Source organism: Corvus hawaiiensis, chromosome 7 (genome assembly GCF_020740725.1).
Source record: "Corvus hawaiiensis isolate bCorHaw1 chromosome 7, bCorHaw1.pri.cur, whole genome shotgun sequence".
NCBI lineage: Eukaryota > Metazoa > Chordata > Aves > Passeriformes > Corvidae > Corvus > Corvus hawaiiensis.
In genome coordinates this window covers 22,167,087-22,184,996 of record NC_063219.1, presented here as the reverse complement: position 1 = coordinate 22,184,996, position 17,910 = coordinate 22,167,087, and the positions used below count along the sequence as shown (strand labels likewise).

The following is a 17,910-nucleotide window of genomic DNA, read 5'->3' as shown; positions in this document are numbered from 1 at the left end:
GAGCAGGTTGAGCTTTACTTTCCTTTAGCTTCTGGAAAATACTAATAGATGAAATGGAAAGCACAGAATTTTACTCTCAGAAGCAATGGGAAGATGGAAATCTTTAAAGTTATTAAGGAAGTCAATTTGATTAGAAAGAAATAGACTGTAAATGTTACTGGGCCACACTTATAAGAGTTACTTTTCAATAGAATAACATTTTACATCATGCAAACAGTTTACTTTTGTAGTTATGTTGGCTAAACATATGCAATAGTAAGAACATTATCAAGACTTACTGTTTCAATTTTTTTTATGGTATTTTCAGTTAGAGTTAACATTTAAAGTGCTTCACAGACTTAACATTTGTGACTGTAAAAAGATATTTGTGCTTTTGCCAGCGTAAGATTTTATGAATAACATGATCTTTGATCTAAAGCAAAGCTTTGGCCCTCTAAGCCAAGCCAAAGGCAGGCTACTCTCACAGAGAGAAATCTGGTACTTTACTCCACTAGTATCCTTCAGGGGGAAAAAAAAATGAACATAAGCCTCACAGTATGATGATGATGATGACCTTTAATGTTGTATGAGACACTTGGGTGTTATTACTCATGCTGATATCTTGCTCTGTGGAGTGGCAGGGAACTCTGGAGAAGTGTTCTCCACTGCTGGGAAAGGGATTATATAGCTTTTCTCAGTATTGACCTCACTTCCAAATTAGTTCATGGATTCACACATTCTGAAAATAATCTGTCCTTAGTGAGAAAGATGAAGGATATGATGCAGAAATGGAGTGAGCTGGTGAGATGGTATAAATATTGTGAGGATGGGGAAACAGCTCTGGAATTGTGATAAGAAGAGGAAATATCATCTGGGAATCTAGAGAAGAGGGACTGATGGGCAAGAAGCAGTCAAATGTAGGGTGGGGGAAAGAGAAATTTTAGAAAGGTAAATTGAGTTTATATGAAAAAAGTAGAATACATTATAAAGGAAATATTGATTTGTGTATCCATGTTTCTGTATGGAAATAAGCAGTGTGGTGTGCACAGCTCCAGTGGGAAAACCTCCTTGCTGTGGTACAGCTCCAAGTTGCAGGTGATGCTGTGAGCAAGGAAGGCTTCTACAAACTCTTTGGGGAGCTCCTGTATTCCCTCTAATCAGAACCTGTTTTGCTGGCTCAAACATAGCGGGAAAGGAAAAACTCTCCTGAGGAAGTTTTTAATATCTACTCTGTTGTTTTATTCACACGTACCAATAAATGCAAATGGAGTATATTAATAAAAACCTGTACACTTAGGAAATTATTCTGAACTAGAAAAAAATTATGGAACTCCACTGAACAAATTTCAGTTCCAAACAGCCCAGTTACAATTGGCTGCAGTTGTGTTTTAGCTTAGGATTTTGTAGATTGTCCTCAGCAATCCTTCTTTTCCCCATAGTTGTAAAATACTATAATGAACAAGCCTCCACTCCTCCTTTTTTTTTTTTTTTAAGTTACTTTGAAACTGAATCTGCATTTTTAAACAAAGTGGCTGAACTTTAGAGCTGTTAATTGTTTTCTTCCTCTTATGAAAACAATCAGGAGCTCTAAAAAATTAGTTTGGGGCAGATACATGATGTAAGTATTCAGCTTTCCATTTCTGGCACATTTCTATACTTCTGTGCCACTTCTTTTTTTCTTAACATCACTACCCAGGAAAGTGATGTCCAAGTATGAAACAAGGCACCCATGTTATTGCAATAATACTTTGCCATAAGATAACTTACTAAGGTTTTCTCATTAATTTGGTGTGTTCCAGCTGAGACTCATTTTAAATCAGGGGACTGGTATAATCCACACTGTGCAGAATGTCAGAATAAACACTCATAACCATCTCCTCTCATCCTACACTTATGAATGTGCATTGCTCCCTCAGGCCTTTCAAGTTTCTTGATGGAATAGTGATACTACCTTCCTGCTCTTACTTAAGCACATGTGTCAGCCACAAGCACTTTGTCCCTCAGGATAAATTGATCCATAAAGATGTTTTTATAGTGTTCAGAATACTCTCGGTTTATGTCTTGATATGACAGTTAGGTTTTTAGGACACTATAAAAAGCAAACAGAAATTGGGCCTGGCAAACTGTTTCAGGATTTTTTAAATGGCATTTCTATTTAATTGTGGGCCAATTAACTACTCTGTTTCCTTTCAGATAAAAAAAAAAAAATCTTCTCAATTTAATAGAGACTTGTTTAATGCTTTCTAATGTTATGTATCTGACTGAGCTTTTCATTACCCAGGGAAACAAATGTGCTGGTCAGGTCACCAGGGAGTAGCGATGATATCTGCTCTCTTCCTTTGTGTGGGACGTTGAGGGGAGGAAGATGCAGCTCCAAAGTTTTCTAAGAGTTCCTGTACAATGATCTGGGAAATCCTATATAACCATTTGGCTGTGTTCTGCACAAATCACCAACCATATTACTCATCATAGGATCTAATTTCATGCTGTTTGGTTTAATTTCTCCCTTTTGGTTGCCAAGTTTTGAATATACATCCAGCCTTATGTATCTCCCACTGGTGACATCTTCATTTAAAATACATAGTTACTCAGCTGTAGACATGCCTGTAGTGTGAAGCTCTGGACAGTTGGCAGAACTTTAACTCATAATAACTATTAAAATTACAGTAATTAATATATATTGTTAAGTACTACAACAGGAACATTCAATTCTCCCCGTGTCTGACAGTGTTTATCAGAACGCAGACCCCATATATTTTCATATGTCATTCTTGTTCCCAAACCACACATGATTCTGCTTCTCAGAACACAAAATGAGAACAATGGTAATAGGTGCAAAGTAAGTGGCTGATATTTAGTAAGGAGGTGTGGAAGTAAAAGGATCCACTAAATACTTCACATTTTAAAAATTGCATTAAAAGTATGTTAGTAAGTGGCAGAATCAAGCACTCAGTTGTGGAACACTGAATTAAGGCTGTCTTTGCATTCTAGAAATCACACATATGATTTGTAGCCACCTGTGAAAACAGCAGTTGGAGTGAATTGCCTGCCATCAGGCAGTACTGAGTACTCATCTCTCGCCCTTTCTAGTCAGTCCAGAGACAGGCACTTCTAGGGCACAGCTTGCCTCATCGTAAGGTAGATATCTGAAACAGGTCAGAAGAGTTGCCTTTTAAAAGACCTATTTTTCTCCAGTAATATGAAAGGAGTTCAGATTGGCTTAGATGCAGATGCCAATAAATACAGGCATGTGATGCCACAGAAGGCAAACCCTACTTGTGGCATGCCCAGTTCTCCAAGACAGTATACAGACCTTGCACAAAGGACAGTGCTTTTTGCCCACATAGTTAGCATCCTTTTTTTCCCCTTCCCACTAGTCACTTCTCCTGATCCCTGTGCAGCACCAATGAATCAAGGAAGCCTCTTCCAAAACAAATCTCACTGCTTTTAAGAGCTCATCCATATTGTATACGACATCAGACAGTGAACACTGCATTACAGTGACTACTGAAAAATGGACCAAAATTAAGCAGATCTCAATTCTATGCTGTCATTTCAGTCCTTCTTCCTACAGTAATAGGTGCTTTTTATTGGAGTGGTTGTACACTATTTTAGGGAGACCATATCGATACACATATGAATGAGTTATTGAATACATGTTTACACATACTTCACAGAGCCCTTGTCACCTTTATACTCCTTTATAAACACATTTTCACATCTTTTTGTCCATCCTTCCAATTAATTCCAGTCCACTTATCTCAGGTTTTTATTCCCTCTCTTGCCCATTCATCCCAAGCTTTTTTGCTTTCTCCTATCTCTCCTTGCCCCATTATACTGGCTCCCCTGCTTCCCTTTTCCTTGACTGTTTCCCAGCCTGGTCTCCTTTGAGGTCAAACTGATCAACCTAGATGAATTTCTTGATCATAATAATCTACAAGTCTTTTAGTATTTCATGTCCTGAAGGACTACTGTAGCCAACTTTGAGAGAGTTGCTTTATCCAGGCAGACAGTTCTTACACGTATCATTTCCCCGGAGGTTTCTTATGCTGCCGGTCTTCAGCCTGACCTTTTTTCCTAAATGCCCCCTTTTCCTTCTGTATTTCCTTCTGGGTTTTTATGGCTTTTTTCTTGTTTTTGGTTTGGTTTCTTTAATAACCAACATACAGGATGATTTAGAACAAAAAGATGAAAGCATTCCCACTCCTGGGTCAGCAGAGTCCACAAAGACAGACTTCAGCTGCACAAAAATCCTCTCAGATGGACAATGAAATAGTAACAGAAAAATGCATTGTCTTTGTAATGCACAACTTTAAATCTCTGGGGTGTTCTTTCAAATGCATGCAAACTAATTTTTCAGAATTTTTCAACTCTAGGCAAGTATTATAGATACTATTCCAAAAGAAAAAGTCTAAAATTCAGAATGTGACTTATTCAGGCTTTGAAAATTGGCAGCTATAAAATTTTAAGGGGAAATATATATACGTAACTTTTTTCTTGGAAATAGTTGCTTTGAGCTGAAGCTTCCCTCCAAAAATTGGTCTGAGGCAAAAATGGAAAGTTTTAGCCCCAGCACTTGAAGTTTGGCATAACCAAGCAAGGGGGGAACAAAAAAAAAGGAAAAACAGGACAGGTCAAGGTCAAGTATCTCAGTAATAAACGGTACTGTCAGCCCCACCTGCAATTAGCATGAGACATGACAACCTGTAACTAGTACCTGGCTTGGACCCATCTGCACTCTGTCCCTAAGGATATAGTAAAAACTGCTAACCCATAAACCATCATAAGACAAAAAAAATATTTAAAAGTAAATATGGGACTTCGTCTGTGACTTAATTTCCAGAATCACTGAAGCCACTTTGCTTCTGGTTTATTTGAAGTGGCACTTTACTGAAACAAAGCCAACTCTTCCATTCCAGTGGCAAAGGGAATCTGGTGGGGACCATGCATGAGAAAGAAGTTGTGCTGTGTAGTTGTGCTTTTTTGTGTGTGTGATTCTCTCTCCTTTAGAGGCCCTGAAATGTTTCCAGGTGCAGCTCCATAGTAGGGGCATGAGTAGTGCTTATGAGGAAACATTTTGTGGCATCCTGCCCTTGAAGGCTGATAGATATCCAGGGAGTTAATGCTTCTTTCAAGCTGCATTAACTCCTGCAGGATCCCCTTGGCAGCTGGTGCTGTGCAGCTGCAGGGAGCCTGTCAGTGTCAGTACAGTTCCCGTGGGGGAAATTCTCATCTGTTATCCGTGGAGATATTTGTTTCCCCCATGTGGGATGGTCCTCGCACTTTCCATGCCTATTGTGTTTTGGGTTTGGAAGTTTCTCAAGAGGCAGTTGTTTGTTACTAGTCAGCTATCTTTGCAATTACAAGCCTATTTAGAAAATCCTCCGTTTAGATCCAGATTCTCTTTATTTTGCAAAGTTACAAACTGGACATTTACTTCTTCATGTCCTCTCACATATACCAAGTCAAAACTCAGGCGTTTTGGCATGTAGTGGATGAGGCTAATTTTTTATCAAAAATATACCAACAGCTTGAAATGAGTGGAGATGATGTAAAAACTGTCCCAGCACCCCACTCCCCAGGTCCGTTTCTATGGTTTTACAGTCACCGTTTCCTATTTAAAAAAGCCCCATAACACACCCGCCCACCCGGAGCAGGGGAATTGGCTGGCTGCAGGCAGTAGGCAGCATGGCCGACTCTCTGTATCCAATACAGACGGTACACAAATTTAACTGAAGGAGGGATGGTGATCCCCCACTTTCTTCCCGCCCTGGTGGTAAACCGAATTCGGCTCCATCGCTGCTCAGCTCAGCTCTTGGGACAGCAGGGGGGGACCTCGTCCGGCGGTGCTCCGCTGTCCCTCACTGGTGGCTCTAGAGGAAGGGCGGGTTCCCCACAGCAACCCCCCTCCACGTCTGCCTCTCCTGCCGTTATCTGCCCTGAACACCTGCTCCTTCCCGCCCTCCTGCTTCTCCCGTGTGACCGGGCCCGGCTGAAGCTGCCAGGGGCAGCTCTCCCTCTGGAACAGGCCGTGTGCCAGAGGAGGCTTTGCGGGAGTCTCCGCAGCCCGCGGGCGGCGGCGCTCCCCCTGCGCAGCGCGGTGCCGCAGCCGCCGGACCGGTTGCTTGGCAACCTCCCCTGGGCGCCGCGCCATTGCGGAGCCCGGCAGCTCCCCGGCCGCCTCCCCAGCCGCCTTTTCACCGGGGGCTGTCGCTTCCAGCGACACCCGGCTGCCCGTCTTCCCTCGCCGTGGCAACGGGGGGTGCCGAGGCTCAGGGCGGCGGCTCGGCTGCCGCACCTGCGGCGCCCGCCGGCGGGGCGCGCTGGGCGGTGGCGCCCGGCGGGCTCCGCCCTGCTCCCCCTGCCTTGCTCCCCCTGCCTTGCTCCCCCTGCCTTGTTCTTGCTGCCTTCCCCGGCTCGCCGCAGCGCCGGCGGTGTCGGCCTGTTGGCGCTGCCAGGTTACAAGGAGCGGGTGGAAGTGTTTTGTGGGGAAGTGGAAGTTGCTCGCAGCAGTTCATGGAGGTGGAGGGCTCGGTCTGTGGCCCTTTGTCCCTGGCTCGAGGGGAGCTTCACTGTCGGCTTCGCTGTCGGAGCCTGACCTGGGCTTACGTAAGCGATAGCTGGAAAGGCACAGTCTTGTTCACAGGTTGTGTTTGCAACAGAAGACAGTAAGAGGCTATAAAAGTGGAATCACAGAGTATTTCCCACAGTCGCTTGTCAGTAGGTTCAGAACCGTGATTTATTTTGCTCATCCAAAACTTCTAGACAGATGTTAGGGGGATGTTAGAATCTCCCCTCTACCTGGTGCCTTGTATCCAGAAGGATATAAATTATATTTGAATTTTCTGTAGCCATGCTGTAGTTAAGATTAATTGGAGATTTCATTCTAAACATCTTTACATAATGCCTATACTGGGAATGCTAAAGTCTGAATTCTGGTTTGTCAGGAAAGAAATCGCAGCATGTTTTATTAACAGCATAAGTAGTCAGCACATTCTCCTATTCAGGCATCTGGAAATATCTAGCTCATCCCATACATATGGCACTTCTGTTATCATTACATCTTTGAATTGTATATTCATTCTCCCCACACAAACACACTAAAAATGGATATGTCTCTAGCCTGACACACAAGACTCTACTTGTGGGGATAGTTTCTCACGATGGGTATCAGGGCAAAGATTGATTGGAATAAGAGCCCACTGCAGCTAGATAGCTGAAAGGCTGTAATCACTTAATCAGCTTCATTAGAGATTTGGTGAATACTCTTGCATTGTCTTCCCACATTGCTGTTTGATTTGGAGACTACTTGTCTTTTTGTCAAGGGAAACTTGAACTGTTGTTTTGAATCTTTCTTGGGTGTAAATCAGCCTTTGTTTTTTCCTATGGTCAAGGAGCACTGGAGGAGCTCATTAAAGTCTGGCAGAAAGTTTATCTCACTGTATTAAATAAAAAAGTTAAGAATGGTATTTTCATCAAGTGAAAAATCCAAATTGTCTCATACTAGAAAGTAGGATTTAAGGGCCTCTTATCTGGAAAGACAGGTAGCTTTTTTATTCGGGCACTGACATTTGATTGAAAATCAGCAATTGTTCAAAGGACAATTTCTAATAGAAGAGGAAAACGGATTAATTTTAACAAATGCAAGTCATTTCCAGTTATTGGTTAACAGTAAGTAAAGATAACAATTAACTGATTTCTACCAATGTGTTTTTCATACTTGTTTGGAGTACATCTTGCCAGAGACCTATGGGTAGTTTCCTGAAATAAATTTTAAAGAGAGTAAGAAAATTGATTTGAAAGACCCCAAACTTTCCCAGTATGGATCTTTGTATATCTGTTTTTACATTGTATGATCCTTGCTGCGCATTTTTCTTAAAACACTGTCCTGATGTCCATGTTGAAAGGAAAATTCAACAGGAATCAATCCTGGTCACCTGCTTATCTTGGAAGAGCAATCCTGAGGCTGCTGTAACTGATCCTTAGATTTGCTAGCATTTAGGCATTTTAATAACCCTTTTTGCCTTTTAATTCTGGTTATATTGGGTTCTACACCAGGCACAGGATCTGTGCTGATATTTGTTGGCTACCATTGTTAGAGCCATGTTCTGCTCCATTGTTAAGGCTCTGGGGATCCATTTGTTCATACTCTGGTGCCTTAAGCCTTTTGATCTTGCACTTAGGTGAGGCACTCAAATTTGGAAGACACTGAAGGTAGTCAGCTAGTCCTTTGCTCTCTAAAGTAGGAGGACATCTTAAGACTCCTAATTTCTTTTCTGAAGTGTGATGGATCAACTCTTTGATCTGTCTGAAATCTGGCCATTTATTTACAGTTTTCAGCCAGACCAGTGAGCTGATCTGGCTAAAATGCAGAGGTGCAGAAATGCTCAGGCCAAGACAGTGGGAAATGAGTAGGGTAAGAGTGGGTGGAAAATGCAGCTGTCCTTTCTGACAGCACTATCTCATACTGGCTTAAGGTTTCAAGTAACTGCATTTTCAAAGGTGACTTGCTAGTTATACATCCATCTAAAATGTTGGAAAATGTGTAGGAAGCTGTATTTTTATATAGCTCTTCTAAGAGCCTTTTGGAAAGATTTGTTTTGCAGGAACACCTACTGTTCAAAGTGCACAGTTCAGTACATTGATATTGGATAAAGGGACCTCTGTCCCTCAGCTCTGAACAGACAGTGTAGCATTGTATGAAACACACAAAACTCAAGCACAGGAAAACTGATGTTTATTTGCTGTCTAATTTCAGCAGTGGAACAGTGAAAACGTAAATCTTAGCAGAAGTACTGCACCAGCTCTAAGCCTTCCACCTTCCAACAGGGCAATCCCATGTTATACAATCTTTGATGCAGTTCCATGGTGTGCTGACAGATCCAGAAGGGCTACAGACCTGTGAGACAGAACAGGGTATTTCCAGCATTTATTTTACCCATGTATGAAAATAACTGTCATGTGAGATGCAAGTGAGAGAATGGATTAATATAGCTTTTCTGAACTTAATTGTTTTAATTCCCTTTTGTCAGGCTAGGGGAAAAGGAAGGCACTGGAAGGAGAGAGATGTGAGTAAAGAGAAACTGGGGGCAGATCTCTCCTATTCCACACCAATGCTTCCTTAGGCACTCTTGTGCCTTTCTCTGTAAAGAAAACCTTAGGATTTCTTGCATGTGATGTAATTTTTTTCTATCCTGCAGCCCCACCGACTCTTCAAGGACTTTCTCAGCCCACAGTGATTGAAATCAAACCTTCTTTTTTTCTGCTTCTCTGGTATATAAACAATAAGCTCTTACTCCCTTGAGGCCTGGGGAGAAGCATAACAGATGAGCACAAAAAATGAGAAACCTACACTTACTAAGACCCTAAAACAGTGAAGGCCTCTTACAAGTTTCTTGATTCTCATCCTAATCAGTTTTGCTACAAAACTCACACTCACCACTGACCTTTTCTTCCAAGTTCTAGCATTTCTTAAAATCTTTGAAAGATTGTCATGTGTCTACTCTGTTAATTCTCTTTTTTTCACTGGTAAAAGGTTTTCCTAAGAAACCCTCTTGCTGCAGTTTAACCCACAATTTATCTGTATGCTAGGTAAAAAGAAAATTCCTTTGCTTCCTTGGAAGAGCTTTTTGGACATATAAAGACAGTCACTCTGTTTTCAATCAATCTTTTCAATGTAAAATTAAGATAGAAAGAGCTCAAATCCTACATTTCCTTGGAAGCTTTCAAATATAGGATCTCTTGGATCCTACGTTTCCTTGGATGTTTTATTTCTGTGTTCTGAATTATTTCCATATTTTTTTGAAATATAATATGCAGATTGAACATACTGCTCCAGCTTGAAGAGTAGATCAGTTAACAAGTTTATAAATCCAAGTACTTGCCTTTTTTTTTTCTTATAAGACTGACAGTTTTCACTCATGTTTGGTTTGTGGTGTAATAAGTACTCTAGATCTTTTCCTGCAGATCTATTGGTGGGGTTTTTCCTTATCCTTTAATTTTTCAGTTACTTATTCTTGTCTAAGTATAAAATGTAGAACTTATATATCTTGAATTGCGTCCCTTTTTGAGCCCATTTTGTTGTTTGTCAGGACATTTTAAATTCTAATACTATTCTCCTGTTTACTTGTAGCCCTCCCAGTTTCTCAAAGCTAGCAATCATGTTTTTCAGTCACCTAGATCACCATGAAAAATTTAGTAGCATAGTAAGTATTTTAAGTAGCACGGGGGGAAGAGGTGACAGGAATTTTTTATATTCAATGAATTTGATTAAATGGATACTATTTACAAGAAGAAAAAGTTCCACTTAGATCTCTTTTGCTCTTTCAATTAAAATACTATTTCATTTTAGAGCATAAACATAATGGGATTTTTTTTAAGATTAAGGTTCTTAGAGTAGTATTAACATATTTTGCAACCTACAGCAAGTATCACAGTAACCTACGCTTTGGTCAAAGTTGCTTGCCACTGTTATAATTTTGGGATAGATTTTGTTTAATTTATTGTTTCAGCAAAGAAGTGGAAATATGCCAATGTAATTTTCTCCTATCATAAAGTTGGAAGGCATTGTCAAAGACTGAGCAAGCTATTATACAGAAAGGACTAGATGAGCTTGATGACTGGTGTTACTGGAACGAGATGAAGCTCAGAACTATAAATGAAAAGTCATGCACTTAGGGACAATCTAATGTAGTACAGGGACACACAGCTGGAGAGTGAAACGATCACAGAACCAGAGAATGATGGCAACTTGCCAGTTGTGCATTTTAATGCTTTGCTTTGCCTTTGAACAAAGACAATTAGTTTTTGCAGATTTCTGAGGAGAAACTGGTAATCTATTTTCCTTCTGATTTTATTAATCAGGATTGTCTATAGATGAGGGCTCCTAGGATGTCAGGAAAAGATTTGGAGATTTCTCTTGGCTCTGTCCTGTCCAAAATCATTCACCCTCATGTAGAATTTCTTTACATACGACACTGAACACTTCTTCATCTCTGCCCTTTCTATGGGCCATGTGTTTCACCAGATGATTAAAGGACAATGTCCAATTCAAGCCTTCGCACATGCCACAATAGAGGGAAGATGAATACCATTAGTGATAAAATTGTTCATAAAATGTGCCCATGGCTGTAGGTGGGAAGCTAGACAGCAGTTGGAAGTGACTTATTAGCAGAATTGCCATTCGTATTTCATATTTGTTTTTTAGGTAAATTTTGACCGTGTTCACACAATAGTTCTTAAATATAGGCTATGTTGGATTGAGTTTTGATTGATATTTTCTATTCAATTTATTAATTTTCCCTTTCTATCTCTAATAATTCTGTTACTTTTACTATAGCTCTGTGTAGTATCTAAATATTTTAATGTATTTTAAGGATTGTTACAAGCTTCTCTAGGTGTATTACTGTTGCCTCCTCTTTAGAAGTATATATATTTCTCTTTTAGACTGCAAAGATGATATTGCATTTCCTGTCTAGTCTGTCTCGCTCAAATACTTGTTCATTTTTCCTTACAGCCTAGTAAGACTGTAGACCCAAGCCCCTAAGGCAATGGGATACATTGTCCCCTGGCTATTTCCTTTTTATCTTCTCTTTTCACTGTCCTTCCTAACACTATGCATATAGATTGTATAGTGGAAATAAAATTGAGATTTCTGGTAATTTCAGACCCTTACGATAAGAAACAAATAATCAGATGCTGTAACTTAATATACTACTAATGGAAGAATGAAGCTCCTTTTCCATGTGAATTAGCCCAGCTTTTGAGGTACTTGATTTACTGTAACTTTCATACATAAGCAGTTGCCTATCCATACAAATAAATAATCAAAGTGCTTTTGTAGATAGAAGCTCCTCTGCTCCTCCTGTGGATCTGTGTTGTCTCACAATCCTCTTATTTCGAGACTTCAGAACAGCCCCCCCAAAAAAAGTAGTCCTAATTAGAGCCAGCCAGAAATTTTCATCCAAAGCTTCTTAACCAAAAAAATTGGTTACATGGAGTTATTTGTAAACATTTTGTTGATTTCTTTGAATCATCTGTGAAAATGGAAAACCCTTTCGAAAGAAACACTTTTCTAAAAAGGCTGTTAACATTATTTTAAAATATTGTGTAATATTTAAATAAATCAAAACCAAATCAATACTTCTGGTGTGGTTCAGTTACAGTTTTCATTTGACACATTTTTTCTTAGTTGTTGAAAATTTCAAAAACCTTATTTTGACCAAGTCAAACTCTTCATTCTCTCATCACAATTACAAAAGGAACAAACTATCAGTATTTTCCTCTCCATTGTCTGTTTTTCAAAGCCACAGTGACATTTCTTCAGCTACTCTATTCATTCCTTCTGCAACATCTCTCACTTTAGACTGACCTTTTGCTTTTTATTACTTTCCACACCTTTTTTTTTTTTTTGTCCTCTTCATGGCTGAAGAAAAGGGGACGGCAGAGAGTGAAGGACTGCCAGAAGATCTGAATGTGTAGATACAACAATGTGTCTTGGTTGAAAAGTTTGGAAGAGACTTGTGTACATATAAAAGAAGGAGGGAAGGGCAGAAGATCGATGGTGAGGTAGGAGAGAGGTAAAAAAGTTTTATTGGTGCAACAGGAGAAAAAGTACGAATATCAGTAAGCATGGAATATACAGAACAAGCAGAAGAGTGGAAAGAAGTAGGATGGCGTTTCAGTGGAGTGGTGCCTGAAGGGGGTATACTACTGATTTGCCACAGAGAGGGGCTTACAGTGCGCCCAACCACCTGCTGCAGCAGGGCACAAGAATAGATGATTTCTGCACAGGAACTTGACACTGCAATGAAGACTCAAAAGTGCCCTCCTTCCCTCCCATTGCTGGCTTATCCTCATTTAGAAACAATGCACATTGAACACACTGTATACATTTATTTTAGAATATTTACACAATCTATAGCTTAAAATAATCCAGACTGCTGATAATACAGTTTCAGTAATTGCTTTGGTTGTATTCTGCCTGTGTAACCTCCATTTTTTGATTTCTCTTTCTTTTCTATCCTTTCTACTTTGTTTCTATCTCACCTTCACAGTTTTAAGAGCTGTGGTCACATCAGCAGTAGCTGCTATATATTCAAAATAATTTTTGAGAATCTTGAGACTTGACTGGTTATATAAAATCGTGTATTTTAGTCCAAGTGTCTCAGTTTAAGCAAGTGTTCAAGCATGCAAATTCTTTACCATTTCTGAGAAGAATTTATGGGTATATATCAGTACCATCTACTGGCAAAAAGAGTTACAGCACTTAGTAGACTCACACAGGAAATGCCAGATTTTACTTCAAGAACCAGGATCCTTCAGCAGGAAGTTAGGTGTGGTCTGTAAAAGGAGAATTTAAAAAAAAAAAAAAAAAAAAAAAAAGGAAAAGACATGATGGAATTTTAGCTGCAGTCTTCCCTGGTGCCATTCCAAACCCACATAAGTGCAAGATTCTTCACTGGTAATGAATTTTTAATTGTTTCCTGCAGTATTAAAACAGAATTATGCTTTTCTTTTTTCTTTCTTTTTTTTTTTTTTTTTTCCTTCTGTGATTAAAAATAAAATCTGACAGGATTCTGCTGCAGGACCACTTTCATTTTCCTAATGAACCCTTCTGCTGCTAGTAGTCAGTGCAGCTTCCAGCAGCAGTTTGGTACAGACCGTTCATGACAGAATGCACCAGGTGCATTTGCCTGCAGTGGAAGAGCATGCTCACCGGGAGACCTGCAGGAGTTGGGATGTGTGTGGATGTTTGTGTAGGAGGAAGTGGCTGTGTGCATATGGTTGAAAAGGAGGAGAAAGCATCATGTTGCAGCTTATTTAGCAGCCTTCAAAAATACGAATTTGTTGCGGCTGTGCTGGAGTATGTGTGCTAAGTGAGAGTAAAATAGGATCAGACTGATTGTATTCAAACTGTTGTATCATTTTAATAATTGTTTCTGGGTATATTGTCTTACTCAGAATTTGTTACTTTATTGCATTTGCTGTATTTTTAATGTGCTTACTCAGAAGGACTCCTGAGAAAAATTCTTGTAGGCTACAGCAGAGATACTGTTTGTGATTTCAGATCAAATTATTTGCATTGGGAATATTTTCCACTTGTTCTTTTTAACTGAACTGCCCAGAAACATTAAAAAGAGATGGTCCTGCACTTCCTAGTGAAATTTGTGAAAAATATATACAATTGATATGATATCAGACATGAAAGATCTAAGTGCAGTATGTAATGATTAAAAATAATTTTTGTTTAATTCAGCAATTCTTCCAGTGCACAGTGTGTTGCCAGGCAGGGGATCTGAATACAGGTGCTTATGCCTGAACCTTGTTTCCTGAGCTGGCAGCTCTGCAAAGGCAGCATATTTGTACTCGAAGAGAAGGAGCATCTTGTATTGCTTTCAACTGATCCTTCTGGCCTTACACGGCAAGAGTGGATTCTAAGAGTCATTTCTGGTCCGTATAGCTAGAGGGAGGATTGGTCCAAGATGCAGCTTTCAGAATAATAAGGAGCTGCATTGTCTGGAGTCTCACTCCTCAACACTGAACCAAATGCTTCAGAACTGTTGATTCCTCACAAAAATATCTCCTGCTTTATTCACTAGAATGAATAACATTATCCTTGATACAGGCAAAAGATGTTATTGCATTGCATGTGACTTTTTTTATCAGCCTGTAGAGTTGGCAATCTATTGGTGCAAGCACTAAGTGAATTTTAAACTAAATGTTTTAGGAATTGATACCTCTGAGACAACTCTAAGAGGCAAGCTGCAAAGGAAAATGGTTTGTCTTGAAATAAAAACAAATTTAAAAATTCATTTCACAGCAGCCTCCTCTTGGATGATAATTACTGAATTTAACAAGATGTCCCACACAAAATTCTGTGATGGTATATTGCTTTACATTGTTTATAGCTGTGTTGCTCTAAATTTTTTCTGTGTTTTTATATTTTTAGCACTTTTTTATGAGAGAGGCTAAACAGTAATTAAGAGGTGCAGGATGAAAAGATGGCACAATCAGTGCTGGTACCACCAGGACCCGACAGCTTCCGCTATTTCACAAGAGAATCACTTGCAGCTATTGAACAGCGTATCAATGAAGAGAAAGCTAAAAAATCCAAACAAGAACGCAAAGATGATGATGATGAAGATGGCCCGAAGCCAAACAGTGACTTGGAGGCAGGAAAGACACTGCCATTTATTTACGGCGACATACCTCCAGGAATGGTGTCTGAGCCCTTGGAAGACCTGGACCCATATTATATCAATAAAAAAGTGAGTGTGTTGTATATTTTTATTAGACTTTAAGAAGAATAAATAACAAAGAATCCTTCAATGACATAGTATTTCTGTTATTTTTGACCCAGCCCTTCCATATAACAATTTCCCCAACACCTGATGTGGTTGGCAGAAATCTCCATTGTAAGAACAGAAATTAGTAATGCAAGTTTGTGGGACCTCATATATCAGTAGAGATGCACTTAGATTTTTATTTTTTTATAAACCTGGCATTTTATAAAAGCCTGTAACTTTCAGTAGTTTACACACAGGAGAATTGAAGTAGCAGCACAGAAGTTATCTTTAGAATAACTACTGAATGCTGTATTGTAATGGTGAAAGGAGCAGGTCTTCAATATGAAACCCGTATCAAAGGTAGCTAGACATCATCTTACTAGATTTCTTCACTGTCGTGGAAAGTTCAGGTTGCATTCTCTTGTCACTGGGAAGGATAGGGAAGTATGTAAAGGTAGTTTCTCAGGATATGATGATGATCATCCTCATCCATATTCACCTCTGTAGAGGCATCAAATATCCAACTTAGTCTGGGTGAAAAAAATTTCTTATCCAGTTCTAATTTTTTCTATGACTGTTTTCAAAGAGGAGGTGTTTAAAAGAGGGACATAAATAAAGAGGAGGTAGCAATTGCACTTGGAGTGTTGACAGAATGTTACATAATTGAAAAAAATATTTTTATAGAGATGTTAATTAAAAAAAAAAAATCCACATATTAGCTTTGATTTAAAGTAACAATTACTGCTGTGGCCAGCACTGAAGTGTTGAACTTTAGACTAGTGTCCAGATGGCCTTGGGTTTCCTCCAGATTTACAGTCCCTTTGATTTTGGCATCAAATGTATTGCACTTTCATTATTCTGCTAGTAAAGAAGAAATACATTTTTTTTCTGTTTTCATAATTTTTTTTTTCTCCTGCTTTCTTTTCTTTCCTGTGGAAACTGGCTAGCTAACAAAAACAAGTGAATTAAAAAACAAAACCCATGAAAGTGAAGAAACTGCTTCAAAGAAAAATGAAGAAAAACCCCAAGAAAAGTTATGAGTCAAATTCAAACTAAGAGAAAAATGCAAATGAAGATATTTCCTGCAGGAATTAGGGGTATGCCTCATCAGTAATATGTTGAAACAATAGCAATATAGGCATACCATGAGGAACTAAGCAGAACAGCTCAAAAAAATTAGTTGTGCCTTAAGTATTCATTGAAGTATTTCTAAAACTCAGTTTATGTATGGAGAATCATGACCTAAATTTGAAAGCAAGGTTTTCAGTTAAATATCATGTTTGCTCTCTTTATTCAAATGATTTACCCTGTTGAAGTCTGGAAGGCAAATAGAATTTGGGTCAAAGTACTGATTCCTTTCTTTAATTATTTCCGCATTCTGTAGTAGTAAAAATCTAAATTCAGTGCCAGAAATCCAAAAGTTAGAGCATGTATTGTCATGTTTTGGAAACTAGAAGTGTAATTCTGCAATTAAGTGTGGATGTGAAGTAAAATCATGCTGAATGGCTTGTTCCTGATTGAGAGATGCGTAGCAGTTGTCGTGATCTTTTCCAAAAGCATAGTGGTTTCCAATAGGAGAAGCAAAGACTTCAATCTGTATCTTTCAATCATAATTTCTCCTATTATTTTTCTTAGTGTTCTTTGCATATTTTTGAACATCATTGTTTGGGTCAGGCTCCATTTTCATTTTTTAGCATAACTTGATGAGTCAGCGTAACACAAATGATACTTCATCAGAAGTTTCATCAGAGTAAAGGGAATAGAAAACGTAAGAACTGATTATTAGAGGTCCTGTTTTCATGGACTGCAGGAATAATAGTAAGAGAGTTGAAAAATGATGGTAGTAAAGAACATGTTACAGACTCCTGTACAATAAAGGATCAAAGTGCAGCTTGAGAATCACTAAGTATGGGAGAATGGAAATATGTTAAGTTTGGAAGCACTGATTTTTATAATTTATATAATTTTTATCCTTTATAATTTATTATTTCAGGCAGGCAGAGGCGTTGTGTTTTCAGCTGCTTTATTTGACACACCTGCTCAGAAAATAGAGCATGATCTTGACAGATGCTGCCCTCTGATTCCAGTTGAGGCAGATCATGGCTACTGGTAGTATTCCAGGTCTGCATGCCTTATGTGCCCTTTGGGCTTCCTAGGACTGCCACAATGCTATCTAGATCCACTTCCTTTCAAAAAGCATGAACTTTCATCCGTGTGTAGAAAGAAGAGATGATGGAAATAGATAGGACTTTCCCCAGATATGTGGCAATCAAAATAATTGAAAAAAAAAAACCTTAAAGGCTTTATTCTTTATTTCCTGGATTTTAAGAACACTGTTACATTTAGAAATGCTTTTTTAAATGTCGGTAATATACATGAGTTATTGCTGAAACTGTGGAGAGACAGTGAAAATACAGGTATACAGTGAATAGGGTGAATTCTGTCTTAGGTGAAAGTAAAGTATGACAAGGAAAATAGTTTTGCAGGTACAGAACTATCACAAGTAATAGTCGAAAAGGCGAGTAATACATTACTCTCAGAATATGGCAAAAATTGAGTGCATTAGTGTTATGTTCAAAAACTGGTTATTGAACACTCTTAATTTCCATATTTTCATGATCACTTGAAATTTAGATCACTTTGA

General features: G+C 38.9%; 1 protein-coding gene across 5 annotated transcripts in view; it reads left to right on the top strand.

Annotated features, from left to right (window-relative positions):
* SCN2A (sodium voltage-gated channel alpha subunit 2) overlaps positions 1-17,910 on the top strand; it is a 76,453-nt gene that overhangs the window by 6,015 nt on the left and 52,528 nt on the right. For 4 of the 5 annotated variants that reach the window (XM_048309158.1, XM_048309155.1, XM_048309159.1 and 1 more), the window contains exon 2: positions 14,930-15,248. In XM_048309158.1, the coding sequence (XP_048165115.1) occupies positions 14,982-15,248 (267 nt within the window). In that variant the 5' untranslated portion in view covers positions 14,930-14,981. Of the gene's footprint in view, positions 1-13,357; positions 13,442-14,929; positions 15,249-17,910 lie in introns of those variants that run through there. The other variant, XM_048309157.1, reaches the window with a different exon arrangement.